The 21,557-nt window shown below is 45.1% G+C and overlaps 1 protein-coding gene and 1 pseudogene across 1 annotated transcript; both read left to right on the forward strand.

Annotated features, from left to right (window-relative positions):
* The first annotated feature begins 308 nt into the window (after positions 1 to 308).
* LOC119333665 lies at positions 309 to 5,031 on the forward strand. The gene is made up of 3 exons (XM_037606489.1): positions 309 to 425; positions 752 to 1,165; positions 4,534 to 5,031. Exons 1-3 carry the CDS (start codon positions 309 to 311, stop codon positions 4,591 to 4,593), a joined length of 591 nt encoding a protein of 196 aa, XP_037462386.1. The 3' UTR covers positions 4,594 to 5,031.
* The window catches only part of LOC119333666, a 71,748-nt pseudogene continuing 54,974 nt past the window's right edge, over positions 4,784 to 21,557 (forward strand).

Below are 21,557 nucleotides of genomic sequence, written 5' to 3' on the forward strand. Positions count from 1 at the left end.
GCCACCGGAGACGAGGCGAACCGACGGCCGCACCGGTGGGAGAGAGAGGAGCCCTAATTTCTTGGGGAGGAGGGGGCTCCGTGATGATGGGTTTCAATGATGATTGTTTCATAGTCTAATTTTACTCATGCGCATAGCCCCCAATCTACAACGTAACCGAACTAGGGTTCATCGTCCATCGTCACCCTCCTAGTCCTTCATCAACTAAATCCATGCGGGTGTATATGGGATGTTAGATGGGCTCCTCGTACCATCCATATATGGTCGGGCTGAGCGGTAGTCATATAAAGTCCATACCCGGGGTGGGTATGGGGAAGACGGGGCGCATCCGCCAGGCAGACCATCCTGCGCTGACCCCACCTCTGTCCCTACAAATATCCGACAGCAACTACTCAAGCTTGTCGGCGCTGGACAGGGAGGAGCTAGCACTCCGCTAGTTGCGGATGGATGGGGGCAGGAGCTCGTCGTCCACGGCGGCCCGGGTGGGCAGTAGCATCTCCGCAGCGTCGTGCGGTCGCCTGACACAATCACTTCCTTCCCCGATCATTAATCCATAAAAATGTTCGCGAATTCAGAGAAATGTTCATGGTTTGTAAAATTTGATCATTTTTTTGTTTTGATTGAACATTTCTAATTTTTTGAAAATCATTTTTTTGAATTGAATGAACATTTATTGTATTTTCAATGAACATTCAGAAAAATTATGTTTGTCTGCCACTATGGTGTATGCTTAAAAAACGCTCACACTCAGCTAGCTCCTCGTCTCCTCCATGTCGTTATCCACAAAAATTCCCCAAATCACACCGCACCCCGCGTGAAGACCAAGACGACCCGCTGCCGCACCTCGCCGCCGGTGGCTCCCAAAGAGCGCCATTTCAGCGGAGCGCCCTCGCCCCTCTACTTGCTGCTCGAGCTGCACGGGCGCCTGCTTCCCCGGCGGCGGTTCCGCAACAGCGTGCTGTCGAAGCACAGCGGCAGTCCCTTCCCCCGCTGCTCCCATGGCGCGGCTTCTTCCTCCAGCCGTTCGGCGGGGGCCCAGGCGGTGCTGGAGGATGCACGCGGCGTCGGGGACAAGTCTAGAGGGGTCGCGCGAGAGGAGAAGGATTGGGTCTCGGTGGTTCTTCAGGAGGCGCGTGCAAAGCGGAACGCGCGAGAATACTGCAGGGTGAGTGCTCGATCAAGCGTAATGTTCACTACTGCAGTTTTGCACACACCTATCAGTTAGATGTCAAGTAAAACTATCCACGAGTCCAATTACCTGTAAGTACTGACTAAATCAGCCATGTATGTTTCAAATATGAACCATGGTCTCTACTGTATTATGTGAACATGAACATATAAAAAACATAAAAAAGTTGAACTTTGGTAAAATACAAATAGGCATTACACAATCTACTCATCATCACTTGAATGCTCATTCTCACTCAATGCACCATCTTCCTGTCCATCATCGTCAGTACCACTATCTTTATCATAGTTGTTGTCATTTTTCAGAAGATCATAAACAATACTAGCATGAACAGGCGTGCTTTCTTCATCATCACGGCTATAAGTGTCCAACAATTGATCAATATCCTTCACAGTGGAAGTTGTCGAGGGCATTTCTTCATGGTATGCATCTGTAGCATTGAGCTCGCCCGTCTCCAGTTCAGGAACATCGTACAAATGTCTATGACTGAAAGTCTGCACCACATTCCAGTCCTTTCCATATTTTGTGTCCTCCATGTAAAACACTTGCTCTGCTTGAGAAGCCAAGATGAAAGGATCCTTCTTGTATCGAAGCGCCTTAACATTAAGACTTTTGAAGTAACCATCATCTTTCATGCCGGTCACCTTGCCATGGAGATCAAACCAATCACCACGAAACAAAAAGACCGATCTTTCTCCATGCTTGTTTTTGGGGTACCGCAACTCAAGAACTTCTTTTAGAACACCATAGTAGTTAGTCTCTACATTATTGACAACTGCCTTCACCATGATTCCTGAATTTTGAGTTTTTCTCTTCTTTTCACGATCAAATGTGTGATACCGAACACCATTCACATTGCACCTAGAGTATACCACTAACCGCTTGTTTGGCCCACATGCTAGTGAGTACAAATCCCCCGAAACATGTTGTTCTCCTAAAGTATATATCTGTCACAAGATGCGCACACATTAGTTACATGGTTAGGCTATTAACAATTTAACATTAAAAACTGCAAGATGGCCATAGTAAAGACATAAACAGATAACCTACATGCTTTTCGAACCATGTAGGGAATTCTTTCTTAATTGTTTGCTCAATGTTAATGACACCTTTCCTTCGAATTTCTTCTCGACAAACCCTACAAAAATAAAGCAAAAAATATCATTATAATTCATTTTTGCTAAGAGCCATACTTTACTACTCCCTCCGTCCCAAAATTCTTGTCTTAGATATGCAGGTCTGTCCTTATTCCAAGTTTTTGTAGATCCACTCTTGCACTTACTGTATCCTTATTCTTTCCATCACTCTCTAGTAGAACCCCAAGTATATTCTCACATATGTTCTTCTCAATGTGCATTACATCAAGATTGTACGCTAATTTCAATTTTGACCAATATGGCAGATCATAAAAACTCACCTTTTGACTCCAGTTTGGTTCGCCTTTTTCAGGGCACTTCCTCTTATTTCCTGGATACTTGCCTGGTTTGAAAACAAATTTTCTAACTTGTCCACCACTTCTTTATTTGTGAACTTCCGGGGTTTCCCTCTACTCTCAGCCTTTCCATTGAAAAGTTTGCTTCTTCTGTAAGGATGATTAGTAGGCAGAAATCTTCGGTGCCCAATAAACCCAATTTTATTTTTCAATGGCTCAGAGCAAGGGTCCACATCACAGTGCACACATGCATGATAACCTCTTGTGCTACGGCCCGATAAAGTGGCCAGTCCAGGGTAATCATGAATCGACCACAAGAATGCCGCATGCAAATTAAATGGTTCCCCCATCAATGCATCATATGTTTCCACACCAGTTCCCCTAAGCTTCATCATATCTGCAATCAGCGGTTGCATAAATACATGGAACTCCTTTCCAGGTGCTTTTCTCCCAGGAATAAGCAAAGACATCATGAAATTAGATTGGTCCATGCACATCCAGGGTGGGAAGTTGTAGGGGATGATAAAAACAGGCCACATATTATATGAACTCGTCATGTTTCCAAAGGGGTTGAATCCATCCATGGCAATACCAAGCTTCATATTACGGGCATCCTTAGCAAACCAACTGAACTCACTATCAAAGTGCTTCCATGCTTCACCATCAGCAGGGTGTCTCATAACATTTGCCTCAGCAACCCTCTTCTCCTTATGCCACCTTGCATCTGCTGATTGTTCCTTTGACACAAAAAATCTTTGAAGCCTTGGGATGATAGGAAAGTACCAAAGTACCTTGTGAGGTATCTTTTTCCTCCCCACCTCGTCTTTCCATCTTGATGTCCCGCATTCAGGACAATGACTCTTGTTGGCATGTTGGCCCCAAAACAATGCACAATCAAACTTGCAAACATGAATTGTCTCGTAACCCAGCCCGACTTCACTAAGAACATTCTTAGCTTCAGTGTATGATTTAGGTATATCAGCATGTGGAAACGCCACACTAATCAGCTCAACAAACTGATTAAATGCTCTATTTGTAATCCGGTTGTATGATTTGATATAGAGGAGCTTAATAATGAACGACAGCCGTGTGAAATCACTACATCCTTCATAAAGATCTTTCTTCGCTTCATCCATTAGCTTGGAAAAGAGGTTAGGCTTACCCTCGCCTTGCCTTCCAGACATGAACATATCATCTACCATATACGCAACATCACCTCCGTTGGCTACATCACGCTCATCATCATCATCTGATTGATATGCAGCACCCTCTGTATTATCACCTTCATCATCACTCACCGCTTCACCATGAAAGACCCACCTTGTATATGTAACAGACATACCATTGCATAGTAAGTACTCCTCTACTTCAGCCTGGCCGCGGTGTTCCACATTCAGACAGTCCTTGCATGGGCACAATATGTCCCAGTTTTCCTTGAAATTTTGGCGAATAAAACCCATAAACTCTTCAACACCTTTCATGTATGGTGGTGTGAAACGCGTTCCCTGTATCCAGCTTCGATCCATTACACTACAACAAAATAGTTTACCATTAGCGAAGTTATGCTTCCACCGCATTGAAGCAAAATCTACTACTAACACAATTAGTGAACCAACTACTAAACTGAAATAAGAAAACGGGCACAAATTAACCCTTTCAAGATTGATGAGAACATATACTCAGTCAATGAATTTAGCAAAACAAAACCTCATAAACATTGTCTTTCCTAAGTACAGCATATATGCTTGGTTTCCAAAGGCCACTGACTTGTGCATGTCTTATACAAAAACATATATATTCTCACTATCATTGCAAAACCATGCATCTATCTATGCTACATCATAGTAACATTCGTACACACAATACAACAACAGAAGTAACAGTTCAGTTGTTCACACAATTTACCTTGCAGGGGTCGGCTGGATCGATGCTTTGGGAGTTGGAGCCAAGCCGGGGGCACTGGCAAGTCTAAACTCTGCACCTTCGTCAGGTGATGGATAGACTGCAAACTCTGAGCACAATTGGTGATGGGACGGTGGCCAGTTGGGGATAGGTTGGGGACGAGCGACGTTGTCCCCGTCGTCGACGAGCAAATGTGATGCCTGTGGTAGAAGACTGGAGGTAAGAGGGGGAGGCGGAGGCGCGGTGTGGTAGCCGGTGCGATGCGGCGGCGCTGTAACGCCTCGTATGATATGGTGGCCGGATGGATCCGCGTGAGGTGGTACAGGGGAGTGGATGCACTTACTTGCAATTGGCAACAAACAGCCGGAACCGATATGTGTCGTGCTTCAGCTATCATCGCCCTGCTTCTCCCCGCCGCGAAGCGCCGCCAGCTAGAACCGAGAAGACGATCAGATCGAGTCACATATGCCCCGGGAAGAAATAACTAACCTACAGATATAGTCTCCCTAAAAAAACTACAGATATAGTCAACACGCCCAGGCGTATACTCCAAGAATATGATAACACGGTTTGTATAGCGTCCGAACTCTTTCCTAATGGCAACGTATAGTCCAAGAATATGATAGCACGATTTGTATAGCATCCCGTATGAACTCTTTCTCAATGCCGGTTCTAACTCTTGTACCAATCCTTTTTGCATCGACTCTCCTGTTTTAATGTTAAGTTTTTATAGATAGAACGAAACAACATGACGTCATGAGTGCCCCATTTAAGTTTCTTTTGCCTAGTGTGTTTATTATAGATAATAATAAGAATAAGAAAAAAGTAGCATGTCGTCGACTCTCCTATTGCCATTTTAACTTTTGATATAGAACAGAAAAAAATTAGCTCACGAGCGCCCAATTAAAGTTTTCGACATAGACACACTGCCGAACAAAAACAATTGTGTTCAAATTTATATTTTTAGTGCCTGATTAAATTTCTTATTGTGTTCAAAATAATTACAGCGCTCAATAGGCTTTGAAAAATTAATGGCGGGTCCCACTACCAAAATGGACACATGGCTCCTACATCTCAATAACCCGTGAACTAGCTATGACGGGTCCCACTGCTAGACGCTACATGACAAAAAATGATCATCACACATTTGTATTATTCGGTGACTCTAGCTAGTTCGTCATGCAAAATACCAAACCGTCACAGAAATTGGCAACCATGTGTGCTGAAAGGCCGAGGCACTCCAGTGACGTCTAACGTCACCGATCTGCGGTAATTGGTGACGCCACCTACGAGAACATCACACATTAGGCATTTCGGTGACATTGTCCACCATCGTCACGAGGATTTTCGTCACAGTATGTCAATTTTGTTGTAGTGACCATATGGACAATGACCGCACAACCACCATGCACTTTTTTTCGAAACAACATGTATACCTCCACCGAGGCATAAATCAGGACAACTTTTTGAGTGGCATTTCCTCTATAATAGTACTAGTAGGTGATGTTGGACCAGCCGACGAACCCTGGCTACTATGCATGGGGAGCTGGGGAGTAGTCGCATAGAAGAAAACCCGCACGCAGCGACCTGGGGAGCTGGACCAGTACAAGAAGTTATACCTCAGGTGGGCGAGATGTCGTTTGGGCGGGCGGGCGGGATCTGCCCACACGACGGCAGCGAGCAATTGCGCGGAGGATCTTCGTCCGCGCCAGCGCCGGCTCCGAGAGGACGGTGCGCATCGGCTTCCTCCGTCGCCGACGGCGACAACGTCAACGCTGCACCTCCTCACCTCCCGCAGCGGACGGGATTCGGCTGGATCTGTGACCACCGGTGAGGAGAGAGATAGAGTGGACACTGTCATCTTGTTTTGATATGGAGAGGGTGAGAGAGCGAGACGCGAGAAACTCTATCAAACAAGAGGCTATAATGGAGTAAAAAAAATCTCTCCATAGCAGTGGTTTTAAATAGAATACGCGCGTTCCCGGAAAAAAGAAACGAAAACTGGCGGACAACTTTTTAAGGGTCTGTCTAGGACACATCTAGATGTGACATAGTTATGTCACATATAAGTTGATGTCCACTCTGTTTGTGGTCTTTTCCTAGTTTTTTTGTTTCTTGTTGCTACATTATATACTTGTGGGAGCTTAGATGTGATATCCTTAAATAACATCTAGATGTGAATTAGACAAACTGATTTTCTAACGTACCAAGAAAGAAAACTCGATCAAAAACACGCCCCCGCTTCCAGGTCGCGAGAGTCATCGCGCACACACACATAGACATAGACATGCATATCTGTGTTTACGTAAAATTCCATTTCCATCTCCATCTCCAATCATATTTGTCCAACTGGCACATTATTTATGTTGTTAATTATATATGCAGCAATATTAACGTACATCATCTCTTGTTTGCGCACGTCCGGACCGCTGCCACGGCCGGTCCTGACCAACACGAACCCTCTTCATCACCCGCGCGTGCTTCCCGCCCAAAACGGTCAGTGCCGCATTCATGCCCGGCCAGAGCGGATGCGACCTCTCACTGGTGCCGGCATTGAAGCGGCGCGCCGGCCGAGAGAGCGTCGCCCGCGCCGCTTCCGGGTGCACACGGTTGCTCTGTGTTCAAAGGTCAAAATAGCCGGCTACAACATGCGTGATCTCTTCCAGTAGTAAGTTCTTGGGAGTCCGTGCTACAACTAGTTGTCCTCCCCCAACTCGTCAATCTCTTCCAGTAGTGCTAGTACCCCATGGCGCGATCCATCGACAAGCAGGCGGGAAAGTTATGGTATACTACTCGGTTTGCGGTGAGTCGCATGTCGAGCGACCGTGTGGGGTCGAGCCATGGAGGAGAGTGAGACACGAACACGATAGACGTGATTTAAACGTTGGTTTTGCTCGATGGCGTGATCCAACGAAACGAAACATTGGTTTCTCTCCATTTCCATTTTTTCTTCAGGAAAATGGAAACTTTTCCACTCCATTTTCATTCCTATTCCAAGGTTGCCCCGTTACAACATTCCATCAAATACAAAGGAGAACTAACACGCATGCTGATGCATCTCAATGATTCATAGGTCATAGCCAATATTTACTTCACAACTAAAGAAAAAAGTTATGAGAGCGTGTATGATAGAAAAACTACTGATGGGGTCACTACGACTTAAACCCTAAACCCTAAACATGATTTAATTTCCTGGCCAGGTAGAACCTGTCGAAGGAAAGATGGCTGACACCCTCGGATCATACGATGCTTTTGTGCAGTTCCACTAAAATCGCCTGAGCATCCCTGATGGCAACGATATTGAAGAAGTGTGATTAGAATAATAGTACTGGCACTAGTTCATGAGACATAAACTCATCACAAGTAGAAGCCGGTGGAAGTAGAGAAAGATCTACATGGAGATGGAGCTACGGCAGTGGAGCAAGCTGGCTCCAAAAGGAAGATGGACTACCTGGGACGTCGGGCTGTAGCTAGAAGGGCGGTTGGGACGCGGCATCGGCCCATACCGCGGTGACCCCCGATTGGGACGCACCGACTGTGGGTTTTCTCCCTTGCCGATGTCGACCGTGTCTACGCAGAACATTGTTCCCTTCCCCCAGGTGAGAGATCAGGCCCGTCGTTCTATGCTTGTGAAGAGAGCAACCTATGCAAGCAGGCTTGTAGCTTAGGCTCCTGCTAGTGTATATATAGTGGTTTTCTTTTTCTCTCCATATCAACCATTTTATATTGCATACGTGTCATTCAAGAGTGAAATGATGGTTGCTTCTTCCAACTAACTTACTGTGTGATTTGACTGCTCCTTAGTGGCCCCTTCACGTACTCCCCCTACGTGTATGCAATAGTCACACGTACACATGGATGCAAAAACGCGCGCGACGCCCTAATGCATGCATGTCCGAGCACACGACGGAACACACACGGTCACGCTCAAGTGCTCAACCTACACGTGCATGCACACACATACTCAGTTAGGGTGAGCTAGTGACCGTATGAACACCGGAAAATATATATATTGAGCGCAATGAGCGTATTATGAAGTCCACTGACCGTATTTTTACAAATATACAGTGACAGACAGTGTATTTATCTCGTTTGAAATTAAGCCATATTAACCGGAGAGGAGGCAGCATGGACTAACATTACTTTACTGTGTCCCGTCAACTTGCCGAACAAGGAGAAGGTTGCAAGACGGGAGAATCTTGCGCGCGGTGGCTCGCAGGACAAGGAGAAACTTTTGACTAATGCAAGCTCTCCCTCGCTCAGGCGGTGGACGTGCAACAATTAATTTGGTGTCAGATTGCCAGAAGCATACACTATACTACTAGTGCTATTATTGTTTGACTTCCCGAACAGCCAAGCGCAAAGTTTACTAGTACTACTACTATAGTCCATAAAGGTACGTACTATACTAGTACTAGGAACCGGATGGAGGAGCGTCTGCACTCTTATGACAATGTTAAAATGTGATAAAGCAATCTTCAACACATTTGGTTCTCTTCGAGGGTTCTCGCATGTGATAATGGAAGTTGATTGCATGGAACACTCGCCACAATTCTCGCTTAATTCTGGCTCATATCCTGTTACAAATAGTAGCGCTCAGTAATATTTCCTCTTTTTTTGTTATTCAGCATGTAAACAGGTCAGCAAACCTTGCGGCGCATCTTCGTGCGAACCATGCTTGCTGCACTTTGAATGTGGCCGAGAGCTGGCTTGATGAAACACCTCGCTTCCTACTTCTTTTTTGCGGGGTACCTCGCTTCCTACTGACCACTGTCTTGGCTGATCGTCCTAAGAATGCTTATATATGAATAAAGCTCTCTCATTTACCCGCAAAAAATATTAAGCCATATTAACCGGAAAGGAGGGAGTATGGACTAGCACTACTTTTTGGTGTGTCTCGTCAACTCGCAGAACGAGGAGAAGCTTACAGGACAAGGTGAAGATCGCTTACGCCTTTTGACTAATGCAACCTACCCTCGATGGACATGCATCAGTCCATTCGGTGTCAGATTGTCAGAGGCATACACTGTAGTACCCAACATGCAGAGTACCATCATTGTTCGACTTCACGAAGGGGCAAAGAGCCAAGCGCAGTAGTACGGGCACTTGGTTTTGCACCTTCATACTACTCCACCCTCCATCACAGTTTACAGGGCGCACTTCATTATGATGCATTTCTCTCAATGCATTTCCACCACCAGAGAGACTTTAGATGCATTTGGTTTAATGCTCAATTAATTAGGGCATGGTAACCGCAATCAAGTCCACAATTTTCTCTCCATGTACTATACTACTACGGAGTGCGTGCATGTGTGTACCCAGGGTGGAAGCACTGCATGCATGTGTGTACGCATTATTCCCTCTAGTAATAGACGCCGTGCTATAACTACCAATGCTATTTTTCAGGCCGATCGCTAGTCGCCTTGGTCCCACAGATTTTTTTTCTTTTTTCTGAAGCGCGATGTATAAACAGTGACGGATGGAGTAGTATGAGCAGATTCAAAGAAGAGCGTATTGATGGTTGCTTCTTCAGAGCAACTTACAGTGGGAAAGGTGGGGCTTATGATTTGACTGCTCATTACTCACTATTAATGCGGCGCAACGACCGGGCTGAGTCTGCCATGCGGTTGTGCACTACCCCCTCGGTTCTTAAATATACTCCGGAGTATTTGTCTTTCTAGAGATTTCAATGAGTGACTACTCAAATATTTGTCTTTTTAGAGATTTCAAATGGACTAGCACATACGGATGTATATAGACATATTTTAGAGTGTAGATTCACTCATTTTGCTCTGTATGTAGTCACTTGTTGAAATCTCTGTTAAGACGAATATAATATTTAGGAACGGAAGGAGTACACATACGAAGCAAAATGAGTGAATCTGCACTCTAAAGTATGCCCGTTTGAAATTTGTAAAAAGATAAATATTTAGGAGTATAATTTTATGCATGGCACATGGACCCGGATGATGAAGAGGCTTCTAGCAATGCTATCAAGCTTCCATCATTTGTTTACATAATTGATGTACTATACAAATAATTTTCCATCGACATGAAGTTGTACAATGGTGTGAGCTTTCATCTTTTGATTCTCGTGTCTTGCCATCGATGCTCTTTCGGAAACAATAAAAAACTAACTTCCTTGCTAATGCATGTCAATTATTAGCAGATCAGAGCTAATAATTACGTCACAACTGAAGACAAAGTTGTGAGAAGGTGTTAAATTAAAATTGATCCATGCTTTCATTGGCAGCAACGTCCCCCAACTTTGTCTAAATCAACAAGGCATGTTGGGAAAAAAGTAGCTGTCTGGAGCATGCAACATTCCGATCATTTTGTACAGTTCCACTAAAATAGAGCTGAGCGTCCCTGTTCCAAAGATACCAAGTGTGATTACGATAATAGAAGACTGCTGATGAAACAATAAACACACAAACAGAAGCCGGTCACCTTTGCAGTCTCTCTTAAGACTAACTAGTTGGAGAAGATTAGGCTCTGAGTTGGATGAGGTGGATAGAGCAAAACCAATCTCCCTTTGTGCAGTCGCACTAAAATGTAGAGACGTTGCCCATGTGACATTTTAGTACAACTGCACAAAACACTCTTAAGAAAAAAGTGATTTGTGCAGTTCACAAAAAGGTCGCAATAGCAACGAGGTGAAATGGATAGCCCTGTTTGCAAAAAAGAGGTAGAAAGGAAACAATTACTGGCCAATAAAAGTTGATGACACATGCGATGACAAAAAAGAAGCATATTCCTTGTCCTAAGGGAAGATAACAACACGGTTGTGTTTGTCTAAAATGGTGTGAGGACGAGAATGCAATATGGAAAGTACGTCGGACGAGCTACGTTTTGGGCAAAGAATTATGGAAGATCCACATGCAGCGACGTGGGAAAATGGGCAGTGGAGCAAGGCCGGAGGGGATACCTGGAGGTCGTCGGGATGTAACTAGGTGAGCGGCGGTGGGCGGAATCTGCAAGCAGGTGGCGTAGGCCCTGCTGCGCCGGAGCTTGGTCAAAGAGAACGGTGTGTACCGCAGATCGGGACATGCTGCCTCGGCACCGTCGAACAGAGAAACGATGCACTTCCTCCCTTTCCCCCGGCGGACGGGATGCGGCCGGATCAGTGACCAACGGTGAGAGAGAGAGAGGCCACCGCACTCCCTTTCCCCCGGCGAACGGGATGCGACCGGATCAGTGACCAATGGTGAGAGAGAGAGAGAGGCCACCGCACTCCCTTTCCCCCAGCGGATGGGATGCGGCCGGATCAGTGACCAACGGTGAGAGAGAGAGGCCACCGGAGCCTTGTGTGAGATACTCTAAAGAGCGGACTACCTTTTCCTCCATCAAAATCGTTTTATATTCTGTGTACGCGCCATTGAGCGCTATAACTTTATTTAAAAATAACGCGGCAACGTGTCTGAAGGAAATATGCCCTAGAGGCAATAATAAAGTTATTATTTATTTCCTTATAATCATGATAAATGTTTATTATTCATGCTAGAATTGTATTTTCCGGAAACATAATACATGTGTGAATACATAGACAAACAGAGTGTCACTAGTATGCCTCTACTTGACTAGCTCGTTAATCAAAGATGGTTATGTTTCCTAACCATGAACAATGAGTTGTTATTTGACTAACGAGGTCACATCATTAGTAGAATGATCTGATTGACATGACCCATTCCATTAGCTTAGCACCTGATCGTTTAGTATGTTGCTATTGCTTTCTTCATGACTTATACATGTTCCTACGACTATGAGATTATGCAACTCCCGTTTACCGGAGGAACACTTTGGGTACTACCAAACGTCACAACGTAAATGGGTGATTATAAAGGAGTACTACAGGTGTCTCCAATGGTCGATGTTGGGTTGGCGTATTTCGAGATTAGGATTTGTCACTCCGATTGTTGGAGAGGTATCTCTGGGCCCTCTTGGTAATACACATCACATAAGCCTTGCAAGCATTACAACTAATATGTTAGTTGTGAGATGATGTATTACGGAACGAGTAAAGAGACTTGCCGTTAACGAGATTGAACTAGGTATTGGATACCGACGATCGAATCTCGGGCAAGTAACATACCGATGACAAAGGGAACAATGTATGTTGTTATGCGGTCTGACCGATAAAGATCTTCGTAGAATATGTAGGAGCCAATATGGGCATCCAGGTCCCGCTATTGGTTATTGACCAGAGACATGTCTCGGTCATGTCTACATTGTTCTCAAACCCGTAGGGTCCGCACGCTTAAGGTTACGATGACAGTTATATTATGAGTTTATGCATTTTGATGTACCGAAGGTTGTTCGGAGTCCCGGATGTGATCACGGACATGACGAGGAGTCTCGAAATGGTCGAGACGTAAAGATTGATATATTGGAAGCCTTTGTTTGGACATCGGAAGTGTTCCGGGTGAAATCGGGATTTTACCGGGTTACCGGGAGGTTACCGGAACCCCCCGGGAGCCATATGGGCCATCATGGGCCTTAGTGTAAAGGAGAAAGGGGCAGACCAAGGTGGCTGCGCCTCTTTCCCCTCCCCTAGTCCTATTAGGACTAGGAGAAGGTGGCCGGCCCCCCTCTCTCCCTTCCCCTCCGAGGAATCCTAGTTGGACTAGGATTGGGGGGAGGAATCCTACTCCCAGAGGGAGTAGGACTCTCCTGCGCCTCCCTCTTTGGCCGGCCAGCCTCCCCTCCTCTCCTCCTTTATATACGGAGGCAGGGGCACCTCTAAACACACAAGTTGACACAAGTTGATCCACGTGATCGATTCCTTAGCCGTGTGCGGTGCCCCCTGCCACCATATTCCTCGATAATACTGTAGCGGAGTTTAGGCGAAGCCCTGCTGCTGTAGTTCATCAAGATCGTCACCACGCCGTCGTGCTGACGAAACTCTTCCCCGACACTTTGCTGGATCGGAGTCCGGGGATCGTCATCGAGCTGAACGTGTGCTCGAACTCGGAGGTGCCGTAGTTTCGGTGCTTGATCGGTTAGAACGTGAAGACGTACGACTACTTCCTCTACGTCGTGTCATTGCTTCCGCAGTCGGTCTGCGTTGGGTACGTAGACAACACTCTCCTCTCGTTGCTATGCATCACATGATCCTGTGTGCGCGTAGGAAATTTTTTGAAATTACTACGAAACCCAACAGTGGCATCCGAGCCTAGGTTAATGATGTTGATGTTATATGCACGAGTAGAACACAAGTGAGTTGTGGACGATACAAGTCATACTGCCTACCAGCATGTCATATTTTGGTTCAGCGGTATTGTTGGACGAGACGACCCGGACCAACCTTACGCGTACGCTTACGCGAGACCGGTTCCCTCGACGTGCTTTGCACAGAGATGGCTTGCGGGCGACTGCCTCTCCAACTTTAGTTGAACCAAGTATGGCTACGCCCGGTCCTTGCGAAGGTTAAAACGGAGTCTATTTGACAAACTATCGTTGTGGTTTTGATGCGTAGGTGAGATTGGTTCTTACTTAAGCCCGTAGCAGCCACGTAAAACATGCAACAACAAAGTAGAGGTCGTCTAACTTGTTTTTGCAGGGCATGTTGTGATGTGATATGGTCAAGGCATGATGCTGAATTTTATTGTATGAGATGATCATGTTTTGTAACCGAGTTATCGGCAACTGGCAGGAGCCATATGGTTGTCGCTTTATTGTATGCAATGCAATCGCGATGTAATGCTTTACTTTATTACTAAACGGTAGTGATAGTAGTGGAAGCATAAGATTGGCGAAACGACAACGATGCTACGATGGAGATCAAGGTGTCGCGCCGGTGACGATGGTGATCATGACGGTGCTTCGGAGATGGAGATCACAAGCACAAGATGATGATGGCCATATCATATCACTTATATTGATTGCATGTGATGTTTATCTTTTTATGCATCTTATCTTGCTTTGATTGACGGTAGCATTATAAGATGATCTCTCACTAAATTATCAAGAAGTGTTCTCCCTGAGTATGCACCGTTGCAAAAGTTCTTCGTGCTGAGACACCACGTGATGATCGGGTGTGATAGGCTCTACGTTCAAATACAACGGGTGCAAAACAGTTGCGCACGCAGAATACTCAGGTTAAACTTGACGAGCCTAGCATATGCAGATATGGCCTCGGAACACGGAGACCGAAAGGTCGAGCGTGAATCATATAGTAGATATGATCAACATAATGATGTTCACCGATGAAACTACTCCATCTCACGTGATGATCGGACATGGTTTAGTTGATTTGGATCACGTGATCACTTAGAGGATTAGAGGGATGTCTATCTAAGTGGGAGTTCTTTAATAATATGATTAATTGAACTTAAAATTTATCATGAACTTAGTCCCTGAAAGTATCTTGCTTGTTTATGTTGATTGTAGATAGATGGCTCGTGCTGTTGTTCCGTTAAATTTTAATGCGTTCCTTGAGAAAGCAAAGTTGAAAGATGATGGTAGCAATTACACGGACTGGGTCCGTAACTTGACGATTATCCTCATTGCTGCACAGAAGAATTACGTCCTGGAAGCACCGCTGGGTGCCAGGCCTGCTGCTGGAGCAACGCCAGATGTTATGAACGTCTGGCAGAGCAAAGCTGATGACTACTCGATAGTTCAGTGTGCCATGCTTTACGGCTTAGAATCGGGACTTCAACGACGTTTTGAACGTCATGGAGCATATGAGATGTTCCAGGAGTTGAAGTTAATATTTCAAGCAAATGCCCGGATTGAGAGATATGAAGTCTCCAATAAGTTCTATAGCTGCAAGATGGAAGAGAACAGTTCTGTCAGTGAGCATATACTCAAAATGTCTGGGTATAATAATCACTTGATTCAATTGGGAGTTAATCTTCCAGATGATTGCGTCATTGACAGAATTTTCCAATCACTGCCACCAAGCTACAAGAGCTTCGTGATGAACTATAATATGCAAGGGATGAACAAGACTATTCCCGAGCTCTTCGCAATGCTAAAAGCTGCGGAGGTAGAAATCAAGAAGGAGCATCAAGTGTTGATGGTTAACAAGACCACTAGTTTCAAGAAAAAGGGCAAAGGGAAGAAAAAGGGGAACTTCAAAAAGAACGGCAAGCAAGTTGCTGCTCAAGAGAAGAAACCCAAGTCTAGACCTAAGCCTGAAACTGAGTGCTTCTACTGCAAGCAGACTGGTCACTGGAAGCGGAACTGCCCCAAGTATTTGGCGGATAAGAAGGATGGCAAGGTGAACAAAGGTATATGTGATATACATGTTATTGATGTGTACCTTACCAATGCTCGCAGTAGCACCTGGGTATTTGATACTGGTTCTGTTGCTAATATTTGCAACTCGAAACAGGGACTACAGAATAAGCGGGCACTGGCAAAGGACGTGGTGACGATGCGCGTGGGAAACGGTTCCAAAGTCGATGTGATCGCGGTCGGCACGCTACCTCTACATCTACCTTCGGGATTAATATTAGACCTAAATAATTGTTATTTGGTGCCAGCGTTGAGCATGAACATTATATCTGGATCTTGTTTAATGCGAGACGGTTATTCATTTAAATCAGAGAATAATGGTTGTTCTATTTATATGAGTAATATCTTTTATGGTCATGCACCCTTGAAGAGTGGTCTATTCTTACTAAATCTCGATAGTAGTAATACACATATTCATAATGTTGAAACCAAAAGATACAGAGTTGATAATGAAAGTGCAACTTATTTGTGGCACTGTCGTTTAGGTCATATCGGTGTAAAACGCATGAAGAAACTCCATACTAATGGACTTTTGGAACCACTTGATTATGAATCACTTGGTACTTGCGAACCGTGCCTCATGGGCAAGATGACTAAAACACCGTTCTCCGGTACTATGGAGAGAGCAACAGATTTATTGGAAATCATACATACCGATGTATGTGGTCCGATGAATATTGAGGCTCGTGGCGGATATCGTTATTTTCTCACCTTCACAGATGATTTGAGCAGATATGGATATATCTACTTAATGAAGCATAAGTCTGAAACATTTGAAAAGTTCAAAGAATTTCAGAGTGAAGTTGAAAATCATCGTAACAAGAAAATAAAGTTTCTACGATCTGATCGTGGAGGAGAATATTTGAGTTACGAGTTTGGTGTACATTTGAAAAACTGTGGAATAGTTTCGCAACTCACGCCCCCCGGAACACCACAGCGTAATGGTGTGTCCGAACGTCGTAATCGTACTTTACTAGATATGGTGCGATCTATGATGTCTCTTACAGATTTACCGCTATCATTTTGGGGATATGCTTTAGAGACGGCCGCATTCACGTTAAATAGGGCACCATCAAAATCCGTTGAGACGACGCCTTATGAACTATGGTTTGGTAAGAAACCAAAGTTGTCGTTTCTTAAAGTTTGGGGCTGCGATGCTTATGTGAAAAAGCTTCAACCTGATAAGCTCTAACCCAAATCGGAGAAATGTGTATTCATAGGATACCCAAAGGAAACTGTTGGGTACACCTTCTATCACAGATCCGAAGGCAAAACATTTGTTGCTAAGAATGGATCATTTCTAGAGAAGGAGTTTCTCTCGAAAGAAGTGAGTGGGAGGAAAGTAGAACTTGACGAGGTAACTGTACCTGCTCCCTTACTGGAAAGTAGTTCATCGCAGAAAACTGTTTCAGTGACACCTACACCAGTTAGTGAGGAAGCCAATGATAATGATCATGAAACTTCAGATCAAGATACTACTGAACTTCGTAGATCAACCAGAGTAAGATCCGCACCAGAGTGGTACGGTAATCCTGTTCTGGAGGTCATGCTACTAGATCATGATGAACCTACGAACTATGAAGAAGCGATGGTGAGCCCAGATTCCGCAAAGTGGCTAGAAGCCATGAAATCTGAGATGGGATCCATGTATGAGAACAAAGTATGGACTTTGGTTGACTTGCCCGATGATCGGCAAGCGATTGAGAATAAATGGATCTTTAAGAAGAAGACTGACGCTGATGGTAATGTTACTGTCTACAAAGCTCGACTTGTCGCAAAAGGTTTTCGGCAAGTTCAAGGAATTGACTACGATGAGACCTTCTCACCCGTAGCGATGCTTAAGTCCGTCCGAACCATGTTAGCAATTGCCGCATTTTATGATTATGAAATTTGGCAAATGGATGTCAAAACTGCATTCCTGAATGGATTCCTGGAAGAAGAGTTGTATATGATGCAACCAGAAGGTTTTGTCGATCCAAAGGGAGCTAACAAAGTGTGCAAGCTCCAGCGATCCATTTATGGACTGGTGCAAGCCTCTCGGAGTTGGAATAAACGTTTTGATAGTGTGATCAAAGCATTTGGTTTTATACAGACTTTTGGAGAAGCCTGTATTTACAAGAAAGTGAGTGGGAGCTCTGTAGCATTTCTGATATTATATGTGGATGACATATTACTGATTGGAAATGATATAGAATTTCTGGATAGCATAAAGGGATACTTGAATAAAAGTTTTTCAATGAAAGACCTCGGTGAAGCTGCTTACATATTAGGCATTAAGATCTATAGAGACAGATCAAGACGCTTAATTGGACTTTCACAAAGCACATACCTTGACAAAATTTTGAAGAAATTCAAAATGGATCAAGCAAAGAAAGGGTTCTTGCCTATGTTACAAGGTGTGAAATTGAGTAAGACTCAATGCCCGACCACTGCAGAAGATAGAGAGAATATGAAAGATGTTCCCTATGCATCAGCCATAGGCTCTATCATGTATGCAATGCTGTGTACCAGACCTGATGTGTGCCTTGCTATAAGTTTAGCAGGGAGGTACCAAAGTAATCCAGGAATGGATCACTGGACAGCGGTCAAGAACATCCTGAAATACCTGAAAAGGACTAAGGATATGTTTCTCGTATATGGAAGTGACAAAGAGCTCATCGTAAAAGGTTACGTTGATGCAAGCTTTGACACTGATCCAGACGATTCTAAATCGCAAACCGGATACGTGTTTACATTAAACGGTGGAGCTGTCAGTTGGTGCAGTTCTAAACAAAAGCGTCGTAGCGGGATCTACATGTGAAGCGGAATACATAGCTGCTTCGGAAGCAGCAAATGAAGGAGTCTGGATGAAGGAGTTCATATCCGATCTAGGTGTCATACCTAGTGCATCGGGTCCAATGAAAATCTTTTGTGACAATACTGGTGCAATTGCCTTGGCAAAGGAATCCAGATTTCACAAAAGGACCAAACACATCAAGAGACGCTTCAACTCCATCCGGGATCTAGTCCAGGTGGGAGACATAGAGATTTGCAAGATACATACGGATCTGAATATTGCAGACCCGTTGACTAAGCCTCTTCCACGAGCAAAACATGATCAGCACCAAAGCTCCATGGGTGTTAGATTCATTACAGTGTAATCTAGATTATTGACTCTAGTGCAAGTGGGAGACTGAAGGAAATATGCCCTAGAGGCAATAATAAAGTTATTATTTATTTCCTTATAATCATGATAAATGTTTATTATTCATGCTAGAATTGTATTTTCCGGAAACATAATACATGTGTGAATACATAGACAAACAGAGTGTCACTAGTATGCCTCTACTTGACTAGCTCGTTAATCAAAGATGGTTATGTTTCCTAACCATGAACAATGAGTTGTTATTTGACTAACAAGGTCACATCATTAGTAGAATGATCTGATTGACATGACCCATTCCATTAGCTTAGCACCTGATCGTTTAGTATGTTGCTATTGCTTTCTTCATGACTTATACATGTTCCTACGACTATGAGATTATGCAACTCCCGTTTACCGGAGGAACACTTTGGGTACTACCAAACGTCACAACGTAAATGGGTGATTATAAAGGAGTACTACAGGTGTCTCCAATGGTCGATGTTGGGTTGGCGTATTTCGAGATTAGGATTTGTCACTCCGATTGTCGGAGAGGTATCTCTGGGCCCTCTCGGTAATACACATCACATAAGCCTTGCAAGCATTACAACTAATATGTTAGTTGTGAGATGATGTATTACGGAACGAGTAAAGAGACTTGCCGTTAACGAGATTGAACTAGGTATTGGATACCGACGATCGAATCTCGGGCAAGTAACATACCGATGACAAAGGGAACAACGTATGTTGTTATGCGGTCTGACCGATAAAGATCTTCGTAGAATATGTAGGAGCCAATATGGGCATCCAGGTCCCGCTATTGGTTATTGACCAGAGACTTGTCTCGGTCATGTCTACATTGTTCTCGAACCCGTAGGGTCCGCACGCTTAAGGTTACGATGACAGTTATATTATGAGTTTATGCATTTTGATGTACCGAAGGTTGTTCGGAGTCCCGGATGTGATCACGGACATGACGAGGAGTCTCGAAATGGTCGAGACGTAAAGATTGATATATTGGAAGCCTATGTTTGGACATCGGAAGTGTTCCGGGTGAAATCGGGATTTTACCGGGTTACCGGGAGGTTACCGGAACCCCCCGGGAGCCATATGGGCCATCATGGGCCTTAGTGGAAAGGAGAAAGGGGCAGCCCAAGGTGGCTGCGCCTCTTTCCCCTCCCCTAGTCCTATTAGGACTAGGAGAAGGTGGCCGGCCCCCCTCTCTCCCTTCCCCTCCGAGGAATCCTAGTTGGACTAGGATTGGGGGGAGGAATCCTACTCCCAGAGGGAGTAGGACTCTCCTGCGCTCTTTGGCCGGCCAGCCTCCCCTCCTCTCCTCCTTTATATACGGAGGCAGGGGCACCTCTAAACACACAAGTTGACACAAGTTGATCCACGTGATCGATTCCTTAGCCGTGTGCGGTGCCCCCTGCCACCATATTCCTCGATAATACTGTAGCGGAGTTTAGGCGAAGCCCTGCTGCTGTAGTTCATCAAGATCGTCACCACGCCGTCGTGCTGACGAAACTCTTCCCCGACACTTTGCTGGATCGGAGTCCGGGGATCGTCATCGAGCTGAACGTGTGCTCGAACTCGGAGGTGCCGTAGTTTCGGTGCTTGATCGGTTGGATCGTGAAGACGTACGACTACTTCCTCTACGTCGTGTCATTGCTTCCGCAGTCGGTCTGCGTTGGGTACGTAGACAACACTCTCCTCTCGTTGCTATGCATCACATGATCCTGTGTGCGCGTAGGAAAATTTTTGAAATTACTACGAAACCCAACAGTGTCAAGTCGAACTTTGTTTTGTGCACGCGTGGTACACGACCTCCCTAGGTAAACAACCGCTACAGGCGTTCAAATTAGCATGTGGGCTGCCATTTCGTAAAGAAATGAGCTCCACCGTGTACCCGCGCGGGTGTGGCTGGGCACGAAGCGTGAGTACGTGCACGGTGCACCTATTATCTTCTTGTATACATACACCACCTACGTGGGGTTGTGTGAGAGAGATACAAACCTAGAGAGATATAGTGTGTGGGTTCTTGAGAGTTTTTTTTGTTGGGGGGGGGTCAATCCTGGATATAACATATATATAGAGGGGGCGATCCACGAGAAGAGAGTGGAGGTATCATCGGCTTGAGGTGTCCATAGAATCGAAGAGAGGGATGATGATGTGTGTGTGTGTGTGTGCACGCGCGATCAATAAAGAGTGCCATTGAATTTGTGTGTGCCCACGTCAAAGATATAGAGTGGCTGGCCTACTGGAACGTGAGATGGGACATGTGCAGTTTGTCTCTGTGGCATGGATACCTACCTGTAGCGCTCGACTATCGGTGTGTGGTGGGGGAAGAGGGAGGCCCAATTAACTATAGAGGTACAATGGCTGGTATATGGGTGGAGGAGGAGAGAGGCCTACTCATGTGTTAAGGAGATCGATCTGCCTCATGTATTAAGGGAGATCGATCGGCATCCATGCATATGTGCAGGAGATGAATAAGGTTGGGAGAGAGACAGAGCTAGAGTGTTGGAGGGGGTGGTAGTGGAGTTGCTTCTAACAAATGGTGGGATAGGCTTGCTAGACAAACAGAGGGCACGCCCGCAATATCAATGAGAGAGGAGATGGCTGCTTGTTGTCTGTGCACGTGCGTGTGAGAGACGGGTCAGGAGGCATGC

The sequence above is a fragment of the Triticum dicoccoides genome, chromosome 7A (assembly GCF_002162155.2).
Source record: "Triticum dicoccoides isolate Atlit2015 ecotype Zavitan chromosome 7A, WEW_v2.0, whole genome shotgun sequence".
Classification (NCBI taxonomy): domain Eukaryota; kingdom Viridiplantae; phylum Streptophyta; class Magnoliopsida; order Poales; family Poaceae; genus Triticum; species Triticum dicoccoides.